Genomic DNA, 17,673 nt, shown 5'->3' on the forward strand with positions numbered 1-17,673 from the left:
ACTTTATGGACAATAGATACTAGTAGAACAAGGTGGTAATCAAAAGAACATAGAAGTTCTTGGTGTATGCTTTTCAGCTGAAAGTTAACCGTTTAGAAATGCATAATTAGAAAGCTACAGGAAATTTACAATGATCTTACAGAAAAAAGAGATTCACAACCTACATTATCATCCCAAAATGTGAAACTAGTTTAGACCACATGTAATGCTAATCCAAGGTTCGTAAAGCTTCATGAAACCCCTACCACATAATTATGGCCAGCATGCACAGACACTTTTACAATGCTCTTTATTAGCTCATCATACACTAATATGTGCAATGCCAAGTCTCAAATACATGCATGAACTTGTATGTTCGGAGACTACATACAACTCTTCATAGGATCCATAAGGTTGTCCAGTTACTAAGACCCTACCTAATACATGTCTCTAAAATGCAAACACGTGCAAGCACGAATGCTTATCCTACATTTAAAAACGACACATTAACACGTGAAGAGTTTGACAAAACATGAACGATGGAAAGAATGAATGAAAATTTTATATTGTTTTGCTCTTAAGTAATCTATACAGTGTTAGATAAAACACGATTTCTGTGTGGATAGGTAGAATCAATATGAATCACAATTAAGCATCAGAATTTCAATCTGCATATGCACCCCCCCGCCCCCCCTTTGTCACAATGGATGAAGAGAATAATTTGTATACAAAAACAGCATTATGTTTTGAGGGCCCTCAAACAATTTTACATCAAAAATTGCTCCCTGGCTTCCAAAAGGAATAGAATACAACTCCACACAGAGATTAGCTAGCTACTAACATCTGTCATCATCAATGATTCCCTTTTGAGAACCCACCTCATCAGCATATACAACTCTTGAAGAGAGTCATCACAAATCAATCATGATTCATATCTTGGATGCATTCCTTGATTCATATGTATATATAACCCAACTTGATAAGGGTCACTTGACTCATGCAACTTTAGACGCACTTGTGGAAGTTCTCTCTTTCAATTCAGCTACAGGAACATACATCAATACTCCATAATCATCTGGCTTTGCTGTATCTTGCAAGAGTACTTTAAGCCTTTCAATCTTGAATTCTGTCTCATTTACCATATCCATCGTAGCTAGCCACCACTGCTCTGATGCTTTTTCTTTTGCTTTGGCCTTAGCATCTCTACTCTTCAATTCTTCTTCTTCTTTACCAATGAGTTTAGATGAACGTCTGCCCCTAGCTCTGGACCTTTGTACCAAGCCTTTCCTCAAAGCTACAGCTCGAACATTCCGGAACCAAACATGCACCTGGAAGTCCATGAATTTTTGTTATTATGTATCACAACAAACAAAGAAATTCCACAAGGGTGCTCAACCTAATCAAACTCTGATGGAATCTATTCAAGCCCTGAGATTTTCCAAATACTATCAAGGAGAATGTGAGGTCATTTTGTTCCATTTCAGATTATTTAAGGACATATAACCAAGGTTAGCCATCAGAATACATACATATGGATTGTTACATCACTATATAGTGATCAGCCTCCTCCGCATATGGCTCAACCATGTTCATTGAGGATATCAAGATTTGAAATTTTCACAACTAATACTGGCAAGCATTTTTATAGCTAATCTTTGGGACTGAAACGTCGAGCATTTTGCAGCCTGTATCATACTACAATGTAGAAGTGTTTGTTCCTTATCACCCAGAAATTGTATCCAACCCATGAAACTCATCACGATTCCTTCTATGTCTTTCTGATCAATTCTCTCATCATTTTTGGGGTCTGCAATTCTAAAGCATTACAGCCTACAGGCATATTAATAAAGAAGAATTAACTTTCAACCGATTTAAAAAGTATATTAAGGTTTTTTAATTGAGTGCTATGAGTGGTCTATAGGTTATAATTCTAAGCTGGCTTCATATGACTGTTACAGCTGTATTTGAGCAAGCACACTGATAAAGGAAATGTTAACTTGAAGGAGGATTGGATCCTAGAAGGAGAATCACTCCATGTAGTTAGCATGAAAGGCTAAGATATAGATACAGCAACCAAATGTGCCATTTGGAGAAATACAGAAATAAAGATGTATTAATGTTTATTGAAAGGACAAAATGATCTATGAGACCAGATCATTCTTCAAAAAAGTTCAATGTAAACATTAACTCATTTACGGAGAACTTAAACAGGAGATGAGATGCAATCATTCTCGTTTTAAATTCGTTTAGCTCAGAAGCACAAGAAATCATGCAGGTTTGAGATATTGGACAGTAAACAGAAAGTCAGCTTCATAAATAGCCAGTGTTCCATTTAATAGAGCAACTCCACCTCACAATATCCACAATATGAATATGAATACTAAAAAACATGTCAAAGGACACATTCAAGAAACTAAAATTCTTTATCATCCCAAGCACCCTTTTCTATTGTAATAGAAAACCCCGTATGGAAGAGACACTATAAGGCTCTAATGAAGGATGCCTTTCTCCGCCTATATTGGTTTCAGTTACTACTTTAATGTTTGCATAAAGTACAAAGGGCAAGGCTCTAGTGAAGGATGCCTTTCTCCGCCTATATTGCTTTCAGTTACTACTTTAATGTTTACATAAAGTACAAAGGGCATCTCCTAATACATGCATTTCGTCAAAATAAGGATCAATAACTATTAAAACATTCACATTACAATAATCCTAAAGGTGCATGGAGCATGTACGTATTTAATCAAACTCTCACTTTTCGAAATGAAAGGCCAAGTTGCTTTGACAAACCCTCCTTGAAAGCTCTCGAGGGAAGTGGGTTCTCCTTGAATACTTCCCGAAGCTTCTGAAACCACAAACAACATTTACATGAACCTGATTTCAATATCAATGAGAATAGAAACACAATACCTGCTAAGAAAAATCTACCAAAAACAGTTTCTCCATTTCTCTCTTCAGAAACACCTACAATTTTCAAGTGCAAGGATCTGTGTGTGACCTGAGAAAAGTATTTTTCCTACAAATTGAAAAAGTTATCAATTGAATTCACACTACAAAATGTTAGCGAGCAGTTTCGGCTTTGCTCCTGAGAAATAAATCTCCATGATTGAAAAGATTAATCCATTGGGGAGTGTTTCCTTTCCCATTGACAGTATCACACGCTTATTGACTTCACTCATGATTTTACCCACATTTGGCTATCTTGAGCATATGGATCAATGTGTATTTCATAAGCATTCATGAAGTTAGCAATGACTGCAACCTACAAATTGTTAGAGAACAGTTTCAATTTTGTTCCCCACAAAATTTCTCCACAAATGAAAATATTAGGGTTATTTGTACTTGATGAATCTAACAATTAAAACTTATGCTCAACACCCAAGTCCCATATATATCTAAAACATAAACTGTGGTATCTAATGAAATTCTAAGATAGATTGCAAGAGGCCCCAGGGCATACACCTTCACAGCTGACATGCTTATTGATTAAATCCTATTAGTTTTCAATCAACAGGAAGCCCCAGCATGTCCACATGTTCAATTCAATGATCATGAAGTAAACTAATACTAAATTGAATATCTGATTTCTTATGTCTCATCTTGATTAGACAGAGCTAAATGATAGATGGCAACTATATTTTCATGGTTCACAGAGTTTCTACAGATAAGTCATGTTTCCTCTGCTTGCTTGTGACAACAGACACTCAAAGTGGATTCACTAACACATGTATAAGTGTGTATTCCTATCCCGAGGCTTTTCTGGCATCTCTTATTTGAGATTGACATAAGTTACATTTTCTTTCTTGATAAGTTGACGGCTGTAATACGTCATACTTCACCACACGGAATAAAACAGGATTTATTCTAGCTGCAAAAATAGAACATTACCTTCAAAAAGGGTTGCAATATCTAGACCAAAATAGAAGTCACATACCTCAACAACATCAGGTGGTAAGCACACACGACCCGATTTGCTCTCATGGCCATTAGACACCCCTCTTGCTTTGACCTCCTTGTTTGACTCATTATAAGAGGATTGCCCTCTATGCCTTACTTTCCTCGTGCGTTTGCTTGGTCCCCATTCTTCGTCCTCACTAGCTTCCTCTGGAAATGAACTCTTTCCAAACATTTCCTTGAAATTCACATTAACCGAAGTTTTCCAAAGAATCAGGCAAGTGTCATGTCGACTAAGTATCCATTGAGAATAAACGAAAATTGATGTTCAAATAAGATAATATATCAACCAATCATTAGCCTATCAGAATCTTATCTTTTTTTACAAATTAGTTTTTACTATGTCGCAATCAAATAATTACAAAAAAAAAGTATAAGATAGTTCTTGTGCTTCAAGAAATTTCACAACAAAAGAAATATTTTTCAGCAAATTAGACATTATCTTTAAATTTTGTTGATTTTGCCGACATTTACTCCTCACATGGACTGGCTGCATAGGCTCCAGGCATCAGCTCACCTCCACATCTATGTCTTCTGCTGTTTATGTCCAGCTTTCATGTAATTTTACAACTATTATAGATGAAGTATCTCCATGACGACAGTGAGAGGAGAGAATCCATATAAAAGAAACCATGGCGGGAGTGTGTATTATGATGAAATGTCACAAAGAAACAAAATTTTTAAAAACGAGAATATTACCCATCCAGCAGTAGCCATTGAGGCTCTCTCTTTTCTATACTCTTTTGAGCCATTTCTCAAAGCCCATTCATAAGGTTTCTCACCTTCTCACAGGATGCTCATGGCATTGTACACTTTTCTCTTGGTTTATACAAGACTCTTTCTCTTTTATGCATTATGACTCATTTCTTACTTACATCGTTATTCTGTCATGGTATCAGAGCTTCAGATCTCTCTACTAGAGTTTACATTAATTCCTATTATTTGAGTTCATCCCTGTAGCCTTTTCACTCCTTTCCAGGATGTGCATTATTCACTCACCACTCAATCTTGTTTTCCGAGAGTACAAAGCTCTTAAAGAGAACTTTATTGACTCAACACATGGCACCAAGCTCCTCAGCATTAGTTTCACCATCTATCCAGAAACTTTAAAGTTGAATGGATCCAAATATGAAATATGGAGGTCAAAATTTCAGAAATTTGCATCTATAAAGAGGTGCAACATGGCTAAAAAAATTGCTGATAAAGCATTGATGCCCTATAGAAGATGAGTTGTTCAAATGCATTTATGTTTTGAGCTGGTGCTGCATACCTTCCAAGTGCACTATAAGTGACTATCGATGATAATCTAGGAGATTCAGCAGGCACTGGTGCAGTAGGCAGTAAAAATGAATCAGAATGCTCTCATGATAGCATTATTCAAATATGTTGTGTATAGTCAAAACACTTTCGAAGTATGAAAACGCAACCATGATCAGAGCCCTCAATTGATTAGAAATGATCTCTCAACCCCTACTGATCAAGGGACATTCCAACTACCAAGCTTTCTTGCACTGTGGATGATGCTCTTGTTATGTTAAGCCATAATAACACGCATAACAAGCAATCTCATTCTAATTTTAAAACTAGGAAGGATGCAGAGTGACATTATGTCATAAGAAAGACACTTCTATTCAGAATGTCGGAAGAAGCGAAAGGTGGATGCAGAGGACTGATATATCTTTGAGGGAGGTCAATCTGCAGAAGACCTTGTATGGTTTTAAACCACCATCTTGGACTTTATATCAAAAATCAAATTATTATCTCCACAACTCGGAAGCAGGGTTTGCAGCGTACAATGGCAAATTATTGTTGTATTTGTGGATAATCTCATTTTTACATGGTCATGGAGGATCCAGTATATCACGCATTTTCAATGCAAACCCACTTTAACATGACCAACCTCAGGCTTCTCTATTCATTTCAGAGTTCAGAAATCCACCGAACATCAGAAGGGGATCTTTTTTTCACAGGAGTATGTTCCTGAGATTAAGCAACATTTCCAGATGATTGGGTATCGCCCAACCCTCCCATTAAAGAAGCCTGGTGTGATCCTTTCAATGCAAGACACATCTCAAAAGGTCAACCACGTGAGTTACAGTAGTATCACCAGTTGCCTTGTGGCTTAACTATCCTCATCCTAACATATTCGCCGCCATCAACATGTTAAGATCTTTCTGTTTTAAGCCTTGTCAAATTCACTGGCACGCTGCAAAGTATGCCTTGCAGTGCATCTCGAGTACATCTTCACATGGGACCTTCTATCACCATGGCACAAGATCGGTCTTAGATGGCATGATTCTGATTTTTCAGGGAACCCAGACACCCATCAATCAACTACATGTGTTGTCTTCAGCTTGGGTTTCAGTCCCATATAATGGAGCAGTATGCAACAAGCATAGTTTCAGTCTCCTGAATTTATTGCTACTCTTCTTCACTGTGATAACCCATCTCTTGGAACCTTTTCTTTCACACCCACACCAAATATATTCAAGTATCACACCATTGCATTCATGCGCAAGTCATCACTGGAAATCTGCGACCCGAGTATGATCCACCTACAACAGCGGATATCTTCACCATAGGTGAGTTTAGTGGTTCAATTACAAACTATAGCTCATTGGATTACCCCTAGTGCTGAGGGGTTATGGGCATTTAAAGCCCAGAAGTTAGTCGCTATAACAGCCAGCTAATTAGTGGCATTAGTTGCTAGCAGGTTAGTTGGTTATGGAGTTACATAGGGACTTAATTACTTGTCCTAATTTGAGGAGTTCTGTGGCCACCAGAGTGTACCCATTTATGAAGACCTGTAACCAGCCAACTAGTCTAAGTTGGAACCTGTATAAAGGATGCTTCCCTACTTATTTTATTGTTTAACTTTCAGCTGTCTAGCCTTGTTTCTCTCAGTTTATTATAAGGCTCATTTTTTTTATGTTGTTTATCTCCTTGCTTCTGCAGTCATGCAACTTTCCAAGACTGCTTCATCCAGCATTCTCATCAGAAGGTCTAATGGAGAACCACTACATATGTCATCATCTATTCTAGTACGAAATCAGTGGAAATATTGTTGCGCCTTTAGGAATTGAACCTGTCTTTAGAGTGAAGGGATGCATTGATGAGGGAGATGTACACAAAATCAAACAAATGCGTTTAAATTTTATTAAGAGTGCAGCACATATTCAGTATGATTATGGAGGCATCTGATTAACATGTACCACCAAAAAGTCCACAATATGGAGCAAGGACAATATTAGTTATGCCACAATACAATTTTGCTGGAAATGGAAAGGGATAAACATGTATGTACTGACTTACATCATGTAGCTTCTTATAGTCTACTTCTTTCCTCTGTCTCTTTTCATTGATCACCACACCATCTTCGTCTATCAAAGCACATTCGTCTTCAATGTTCTTCACATCAGGCTCATCAAACTCATTAAAACCATTTTCCATAATTCCTGCCAGTTCCTCTAGAAGTGAGCCTTTGGAGTATTCCTCATCATTTGATTCAGAATTAGAATCAGAATCCTCCTCCCTTTCAACACTTGGATCAGATGCTGACTCATTCCCAGAACCATCAAGTCCTATGTTGGCACCCTTATCTCTGTGGCAATTAGCTTCACCTGGGTTATAATCTTCATCTTCTGAATCCTCGGAAGGCAATAGTTCATCTACAGCATCCTGTTTCCGATCACCACTTGCAAAAGCTGCAGCTTCAGCAAAAATGTTCTGAACAAAATTGAGGAATTAAACATTTTTAATTCAAAATGTATAAGCATACTTCAAGTTGAATATTTAATATATGTACCTGCCAATGATCATCCAACGAGTAGGAGGTTCCCAAATAAGCATTAACAACATCTAAGCATTCCATCTTGCATTCACATACAGGACAAAGCCAACCTTCATCTTCTGGTGGGACTGTAAAAATGTGTCCTGACATTTACGAATACATCCTTGACACAACAAAGACATAGAATATACAACAAGATACACTATGAAAACTCACTATTATCTGTTTCTAAGGGAGGCACAAGGCACATTTGGTGGAATGCCCGATCACAAAACCCATCACACAATATGATATCATTATTCTCTCCAGAATCCTGGAATTTACACTTGGCACAAAATATCTGCAGCACAAGCATTGGTAACCATATTCATATATCTTAGGGAAAGTCATAAATAAATACAATAGACAAGCATTTCATAAATACATGTGTCATTGAAAATCATGTAATTGAAAGTACACAAATAACTTGCATATATGAATGCAAAGTGCACAATCATGTCTATATTGCAACGTGTTCAGTACTATTGAAACAGAAAACACACAAATGACATTGGCATTACTAGGCCTTCACGCATGTTATGATATATGGAAGTTTTGCATGGCTGATTCACTTTTGATAGCCAATGTGCCTATTAGATAAGTTGGTTCGGTTCAGTATTTGGTTTAGTGTCAAGTATCTATGAGCAGCACATGATGTGAATAGCATAAATAAACAAGACTTACATCTCCATGATGGATTTGGCCATCTGAATCAAAGACATGTTCTTTCATTGTGCCTTGCAACCCCAAAGAATCAAGTTGTTGTATTGCATCACGTATTCCAAGTTGAAATTGTAAAATCTGAGCCTTGGCTCTTTGTAACTCCCTCTCTGGCCTTATCTTTTCACGGCTGCCAACACCATGTAAGATGTGAACATTAGTAAAATGTATGGAAACACCAGTGTAAAATAGATGTTTTGTTTGAAATCAATTAACCTTTGGCCTTTCCATCCTTCTGCAGAGTATGCATCAATGTAATTCTGTTCTAAGTTCACACGAGTGAGAAGATATTTCACCCTTCTTTTGATCCTAGCCATGTTATTACAAATGTTATCCTCGCAGGTAGACTCAGCTGCATTACTATTTTTCTGTTTGCGCTGACGCTTTCTTGGGGGTCTTTGAGGATCCGTTCTCTTTGGTTCAGATTTGCAAACCTCAGATTGTCCCTGAGACCCAAGTAATCTTGCCATTTTATGTGCAGAGCTCTTTGATGCTGAGCTTTTCCTTCCATATCTTCCTTGATTAAGGCTATTCTTTGCAAATTTTGAACTCTCTTGCAAAGTTCTAGACTGATCAGCTCGTTTTCTAACATGCCCTTTTGACGCATCTGAATGGATGATTTTAGATGATTTTGTCTTTGACCTTTTCCTTAGAGTTCCTGTATTTGAAAGTATACTAGAGGTATGATTTTTTCCTTCTCTTTGTCCCTTTCTTAACTGATGCTTTGAAATTATGGAAGCGATTACTTCAGCTTGAGATTGATCTGAAGCTCTTCCTGAAGCCTCACCGTGTGAAAAGCTCAGTGTCGTCCTTGATTTCCGGCTTTTTTTCATCTCTTTTGACTCATCTGTCTTCTTATTTGAACAATAATTCTATCTGCAATCAATGACGAAGGATTCCTCAAGAAGTGGATTCATCATCAATCCATGAATGCAAGTATTCTTTTCAACAAGAGTTCACATTTTATCAAATTATTACACCATAGGATTCTTCAAGGAGCTTCTTGAACAAGTTTTCACGGGTCTGTACACGTGAATCACTCTTCAAGGATCTTCATCACCAAACAATGGAAGTGATCCACCAGATGCATCAACATAATGAGTTCTGCATAACCTCTTCTCAGGGATCAAAGAAAGATCCAATCCATTATACATATGATTCTTCGACAAGATTTATCATTAAGGGATGGATTATTTCAGAATAAAATGAGACTCTGCATATAATGTATATAAACTCCTCTTTCACAGATCAAAGAGGAATTATAACTCTTAAAAATGTGAATGATTGCGAAGACCTTCTTGATTGAGCCATGGACGTGTAGAAGCTTCTTCATTTTCCATGGCTCAATGAAAATTTGTGATCCAGAGCTTCTTTATTGAGCCATGGATTGAAGTCATTATACACCTCTAGATGTGAAATACTCTTCCAAAGTGTGTGAAATACTCTTCAAAAGTTTCTTCTTCAGGGGGTCATGGATTTGTCAACAGAACCTGAATCGTTTAATAACACATTCTTGTAAGTTCATCAACAGATTAAAGGAGAATCCGAACTAATCCTTCTTCCCCAAAAGGGCTTCTCAATCAACAGTGCAGGGATTCTTCAGCAGAAAACGAATATCTGCATAAAATGCATAGCATATTAAATAAAGATCAGAGGCATTAATATCACTTTGATTCTTCTGAACGCAAAGGTTTCTTCATCGAAAATCTATGGCTTCCTTGACAAAAAAATGAGCCCCTACATAGAATGCATAACTCCTCTTTCACAGATCAAAAAAGGAATCACGCCATTATACCTGTACTTGACAATAATTCTTCTACAGAAAACCCTTCTTCAACAAGCCATTATACGTTAACTTTGCAATGAATCTTCAAAACAAAAGCTTCTTCATCAACGAGCCATGGATTCTCCTCCAATAGAGAATTCGCTTCTGCATAACTCCTCTTTCACAGATCAAAGAAGGTTTTCAACCCATTTAACCTGCACGTGAGAATGATTCTTCAAAAATGGAAAAATAAGACAGCTTCTTCATGTCAGCAATCCATGGATTTCTTCAACAGAAGAATGAGTTTCTACATAGAATGCAAAATAAAATTCTCTCTTGACACAGATCAAGGAAGGATTCAAGCCATTACATGCCATCATTCACATGATATGAATATAGAATATATATGACCGACATCATCAAACTACTGTATATACATTGGATCCAACCTCTTTGCAGCCATGGATTGGTGTTGGTTGTATGCAATCCTTTCTTATTTCTTCCTCTTTCCTTCCCTTCTTCAAAATTGTGCAAACAAGTGTGAGAGCATTCTTAACAAACAAAACCTTTGGCTCTTCCAAACTGCAAAGTTTCTTCCTTTTCCATGGAACTTCCAAGTACCCCACACTTCTCCCCCACCCCCCCCCCCCCCACCTTCCTTGCCCACGGTGACACCCACGCCATTCCGTGCAAACTATGTATATGTTTGTCAGGCGGGCAATGGTGGGTGGGTTCTTTGCCAATGGTCTGCTCGCAGAACTTTGAAAACCATGGACATGTTTCTTTACATGTCTATTTGCTTAATCCATTCGGTGTTGATGGGTCGCAACATTGGGCATCTACGCCACCCCATTACTGTGTGAAATTGTATTTGTCTGGTGAGCAATGGTGGGGAGATTGATTGCCTATGGTAGCAAACTTCAAAAACATGAGGATGCCACACACACATAATCTTTCGTACTTGGTTCAGGTTGCTTGAGCCGTTAGGATTGATTAGTCGCAACACGAGGCATTTGTGATGATTCTATCACCCTTTCAATGGGTGCTTGACACTCGTTCATGCAGTTCGTAGCTTAAACCTCCCCATCATATACAGTGGTGTTTGACGACCTTGAGTATCACGATGATGTGTTTTAAGATGCTGGTGTGATTCATTATCAATGATGAATAGACTTGTGTATGTATCTCCACTCGATGGAGTTAGTGTATGTTTGTTATTTGATGTAGTGTGAATAAGTGTTCAACATCACACAAACAATTATATTGTAGATATGCTTTGTAATGTGTATCTCTTATGGTCGCACTTACAAGAAGTTACAATGGAGAAGAATAATATTATTCTCTCTCACCTCCCAAAGCCCCCCAAGCCCCATTTCTTCAGACGACACCACTTCCCATCGGGATAATAGCCATGGAAACGGCTGTTGAGTAAATGCTTAAAGCTCAAAAAAGTCCACTACGTCAACTTCTAGAATCTCACGGGAGTAAGCAAAAAATTGTGTTCCAATTGGATGCAAGACATGAAAAAAAGGCTTGGAAGATGGAAGATAAAATGTGGCACACTTGCTTCATGATGCGTCAATATATTATTTTGTGAACAGGGCCTTCTTAGAATGCTAATATATCATCATGGCATAGGGAAAATGTGGAGACTCATCCTTCGCGCATTATGTTAGATATGTTGTACTTAGATACAAACTAATATTCTTTGTTGAACGAGTAATTTGCATGCTTCAATACGTGTTACAACCGATCCTATCATCAACCATTTGAACCATCACCCCCATGAGACTTAATTCACACTTGCTTCAATGTGAAACAAGACAATGGAGCACATGTGTTGAGACTAATTGATTGTGCACGTTTTATTGCCTTAAACAAGTTCACGAGTATAATTATCACATTTTGATGCAATGCTCATCCTTTGATCACGTTCAATTAGGATTTCCATGCATATTTGACTCAACCCAATCCTTTCATAAATTTCTCTCATGGTCACAATGTGCATTCTCAATTGTGACATTCATTAACAAAGTATGTGAAAACGTTATATTCTTTTGTCTCATAGCTCATATTCAACCTCCAATGTCGATAAGAGAAAACTCTATTTTGTTGCTTCATCACACTTTCATATGAGCGTTGATGTGTGAACATGTGTTTTTTATGTATTTTATAAATAGGAAATTTATGCCTGATTATTCCATCATCAAATGACCATGATTTGATTTTAGCACTAAGATTTTATGCTTTCTCATCCAACACTTATGGGAAGTTAATCATAGGAGCCTTGTTTGGCCCATTGGTTGTGAGATCCTATTGTCAAAGGTGTGCTCTTATTAGTTCTATGGTTGAGATACGATTCAAGTGTTTGTCTTTATTTGACTTATGTTGATGCTTGTTTTGTTTTAAAGTTGAGGATTGGAAAATAATGTAATATGGCAATGACCTAGGGCTACAAATACACACATGCATGGCCATGACCTATAAATACATGTGTGCATGGTCATGACCTATAAATACACGCGTGCATAATGTCCCCCTTAAATGCTTGCTCTATTTTTTCTTATACATGCATGGACACTTTATTGATATCGTATGTATGAGAAGGGTATTCCTTATATGTACTAATTATCAACACTACAAATCAAACCGGAAATATTACATGGTAAAGCATTGTCATTATGTAAGTTGGAGAAATGTCCCCATGAGTATTTCTTATATTTACATTCGGCGAGCTCACCAAACTTGTGACTTGTAATTGTCAAGTTGTAAGTTAGTTCTTCATAAACCCTCCCATGAATTTAGTTGGAGAGCATGAATTCAACTGAATAATGATTCTACAATAGTTTTTGGTATTTTATATCATGAACATTAGTAAACATGTTTGCATTGCCATTACATTTACACACATGTCGACATAAGAGAGGATACTCTCACATGCAAAATGCTCATAAAGTACTGCATTCATAAGACAACCACACTAAATTAAGGTTGATTGATTTCCAATTTTGAAAAGTCACAAGCTCTCTCTCATAAGATTCTATTGTAATTGCCCCCACCCAACTAAGAGAATCCTTCGCTCAATAAGGGCATTGATATCGATTATTAAAATGTAGTGTGTTGAGCCCTAAAACAATATTAAACCATAAAAATAAATCTCCAACATTTACATGTACATTAAAATTTCCTTTCACACAAATACTTGATCTTTCATTTAATGTGCCCATCTAGAATGCCATGTTTTCCATTCACTCTTTATTTACTATCCTAGAGAAGAACATCCCAAATATGTCAAAGAGACCCATAATCAAGTGGATTAGACGAGATTAATTACGAAGGCATTGACAATGTTCCTAACTATTATGAATGGATTGAGGTAGGACACATGGATTAATAAGACAAGACAATACAAAAAGGTTGGTTAGCTTATATATCTCAAATGTACACGAGGTAAGATCAAATATGCCCCTTATATTTTTCATAATAAAGAAATACCCCCAACAAGATAGTCTGAAAGACTAAAGGATAGAAGTTTCTTAAATCTCTACATGAGAGGTTTATGAAACTTAAGTGAAGGAATCTCATTAGAGTAACATAGTTGATTTATAATGCAACTTAATAAGAGAAAACTAATCTAGTAACAATGCAACTTGATTCAATTAAAATTAAAGAATTATGATGCAAACCAACCTAAGTATACTACCTTAAAACGTGGTTAACAAAATATTCCACTAAATGAATGAGATTATGATGTTGTCATGAATTGATCGGGTGATATAATTAGATTGTTACGTAACCTAAGTGGAGCAACTTACTCCAAGAAACTAATCAATTATGATGCAACTTGAGTATTAGATCATAGGAGCAATGCAAATAGATTTCATGTGATGTAAGTAGATTATGGCGTAATTAGATCACATGATGCAGGTAAACTATAGTATATATATATTTATATTTTCCAAAAATGTAAACTATAGTATATTATATCACATGATGCAAAACCTATTAAGCAATGCATTGACTATGTTCTATTTTGAGCAAGAAGTTTCAGGCTTACTTACATAGATCCATACGAATAAATTAGCTTGATCGATTTAGGCTACATCCAAGTGGCACATTCGAAATAGGATTACATGATGGAAACATACTCAGTTGTGGTATATTATAAGCAGATCACGAGAATGTGGGCCTACACGCATAAGTTATGCATTTCGGGTTCGATTATAAGCATGACAACATGCCGATTACATTATGCGTGTTTCATCTGCTATGATTTGTTTTCAAATGGGGGTAGTAAAGTGAATTCGTTGGAACCGATCAATCGGGCCATTGTGCCATTAATAGTTGATGCCTCTAGCTCCAACCCATCTTCACAAAAATTTAGCAATGTGGAGAGGGCTTTATGAGTATTTTTAATTATTCTTAATTCTACTCGATGCCCCTCCAATGGTTTTTCACAAAAAAGAGAGGAAGGGAGAGGGCTTTATGAGTATTTATAATTATTCTTAATTCTGCTCGATGCCCCTGCGATGATTTTTCTTAATTTTAGACCATGCCCTCACTACTCAGTCTCTCACTCGATGAAGAAAGGCAGAGACATTTCGATAGAAACAACATTTTAGGTATTCGTTTCTTCTTCTTCTTCTTCTTCTTCTTCGCAGGCGGAACGAAACGAACCGAGCGAAGAAAGGCGAGCTTCGATTCCATTTCGGCGATGGCGTATCCAGGCCCTTACTCAGGAAAGAGCGCCCTTGCTCAGGTCAGTCAATTCCTTCCCTCCTTTCTCCCCTAGATCTCTTTCTATGTGCATTCTTTTTGCTCTCTTGCACCAAAACGCGACGATCTTTGCTTCTTCTGCCTCATCTCTCGGACATTATCTGCTTTCGCTCGAAATTAGTCCGATCGCACAAATACCGAGAAAAGGAGATAATGGAGGAGAACGTGTAGAGATTCTAGCCAGCAAGAGGAATGTGCCGAAATCCTGAGAAAAAAGCTATGTGCATCGCAGAACATGAAGGTCTTCTTGTGCTTCCTCTAGGGATGTGATTTAGACCTAACGACCCCGTGCTACTGATTGAAGGAGATAGGCGTTACAGAGTTAGGCTAGTGAGGTTTAATTTAACCTTTCTTTCTAGGTTTTGGTATCTTTGGAAAAGGTAGAAGAATATGCAGATATCGTGTCAAAGAAATGTATTTTGTGTGATCATGAAGATTCTGACTATGTTTCTAAGCTTATTGACACAACAGGTAAAATTCCTGTTTAGACCAAACGATGATTGATATTGGGAAACGGTTCTGATCAGAAAAGAAATATTCCTTGCAATGTTAGATTTAGTAAGACTACTCTAGGTCTTACTTTCTACATGCTGCTAGAGAAATGAAGAAGAATATGCAGGAATGTTTAGAAAGCAAGGTAATTGCTTAACTAGGCTGAGTAAGGCTCTGTGTCTACGTTTTCATTTAAGAAACGAACTATATATGCATGAAAGAAAGAAATTTTATGCGAACCTGAAAATATGAAAATTTGATGATTATACGAAATTCCTGCTTTGAGGAAACGAGCTGTGCTTTTCCTTGACCAGTTAGTAAGAAGAGATACATTTTATAATGGTAGATTAAGGTTAAATATGTTGTCTAGCCAACATAATCTCACTCTTCAGTACAGTCAAATTGTCTCTTTTTCCTTAAAAAAAGCAAAAAGAACAGAATAAATTTTCCAGAAAGCTGGAGAAAGAAGTATCTATTTCTGTTGATGCTGTTTGAGAAATGGCGTGGAAGAGAAGTAATTTTATGAGGAGTTGATGTGGCTATTAGTTCATTTTATATGCCTAGAGTCTAGAATAATTAGAAATTCCTCTTTAGAAAAACAACTTCGAATCAAGATTGCTCCCCCCCAAGACATACTTACTACATCATGTAATATTTTCCTCTAACAGCATGTAGAAAGTCCTACCAACATCATCTGGACATGTTACAAATGGAAGAGTTAGGTTTTGAACTTTTATGTAAGTCCATGACCATAAAGCAGTTATCTGTTCTGGCTTTATTTTAAAATTCGAGAATTGTAAGACATGTTAGTCTTCTTATCATCAGAAACTCTTCTTAAATTGTTAGAACTGTCATAGAGGAGTTAATCCCGTGATCATGTAACAATTCCTGGTTTCTAATGGCAGTTCTAAATTTTTTACGCAGTCTTTGACTGAGTCAGTGAGTCTAGTAACCTCCGCAATCTTGGAGAAGACCTTTTCTGCAATTTTTCAAGATTCTCTCTTGGGGGTCTTCCGCAAGCTTCAGAGAGTTTCCTCTTGATGGCAGTATTTCTGCTTTCTTGTTTATTTTAGTGGTCCCCCCCTCTTGATCTTTTTATATTTTCATCAGTGAGGAATTTGCAAAACCAAGTCTAGTACAAAATTGTGTTATGCACAGCCCTGTCTCTCAAATATATGTGCTGGATCATTTGTCTACATTTAATTGGTATAAATTTTCTGTAAAAGATATTGACAAATGCCTCTTTTGTAATTCTTGTTAACTTATTTTCTTTTATATATGTTGATAATAGAAAAATTATGGGCTTCTTCTGGTGTGCTGTATTAAAAGTTGGATATGTATCATTCTTGAGATTACTGGTCAGTGATATTTTATTAGCGGTCCTGTGGTATGGCATACATTCTTTACAGGTTGCTCGGGCAGCAGCATTTGCTATTGGACTCACTTATGGATCGATTAAGATTGCTTTTTTGCGGGTATTTATTGTTAAAGTTTATGGTTAAACAGGGTAAGGTTCCTCGTGAGCATTATGTTTGAAATAGATGTTTATATTTTTCATTATTTTCAGGCGGAAGCTAAATCACAACAAAAGGCTCCAGCGAAGGCACACCATTGAAAATGGCATCTTGTGACCCCCCATAGTGTTGATTCCTTTCAATACCCTACTGTTATATTTTCTTTGAGTAGGCCTCTTGGTTTTCCATGACTGAAACCATCAGTGGTGACTATTCTTTTACTGTGGAGTTTTTTAGTTCCTCATTAAGAACTTAATTTCATGGTTCACCCCTTGAGGAATCTCAAATAAATATGGTCCACGCGTTTCTTTTCCCTTGTTTTTCAAGGCTTGTCAGGGGATTACCAGAAGTTACAAGTCGGAAACTAATTATGAAAAGGTTCTAATGGGGAAATAATTAAGAGGTAACGATGCAGCAGTTGGAATGTTGGTTGGTTCTTGTTTTGCATGACTTGTTTCTTTGCTCCCCTCATCTTGTGGCAATTTTTTGATGCTCAGATTTTTTAAAGTAATTTGTCAACAACAAAATACAAATTTGTTTTTCTGCTATGGACAGTTATCAGGCATAGGGTAGGAGATGGAATTGCCCTTTCTTTTTGAATCTTAAACACCTCCGAAACTGAGGGAAAGGTTCTAATGGGGAAA

General features: G+C 37.0%; 1 protein-coding gene across 1 annotated transcript; it reads right to left on the reverse strand.

The window, feature by feature from the left end:
• Positions 1-528: 528 nt before the first annotated feature.
• On the reverse strand, positions 529-9,474 carry LOC147850302 (pathogenesis-related homeodomain protein-like). Its single transcript, XM_087336322.1, has 8 exons — positions 8,699-9,474; positions 8,447-8,612; positions 7,940-8,063; positions 7,739-7,851; positions 7,246-7,659; positions 3,914-4,111; positions 2,735-2,824; positions 529-1,307 (listed from the first exon to the last, which is right to left on the reverse strand). The coding sequence occupies exons 1-8, from the start codon at positions 9,313-9,315 to the stop codon at positions 975-977; spliced, it is 2,055 nt and encodes a 684-aa protein (XP_087192448.1). The 5' UTR covers positions 9,316-9,474; the 3' UTR covers positions 529-974.
• Positions 9,475-17,673: the final 8,199 nt, after the last annotated feature.

Source organism: Azolla caroliniana, unplaced genomic scaffold, assembly GCF_043228905.1.
Source record: "Azolla caroliniana isolate FFs.n. ecotype wild unplaced genomic scaffold, voAzoCaro1.0.p SCAF_21, whole genome shotgun sequence".
Taxonomy (NCBI): domain Eukaryota; kingdom Viridiplantae; phylum Streptophyta; class Polypodiopsida; order Salviniales; family Salviniaceae; genus Azolla; species Azolla caroliniana.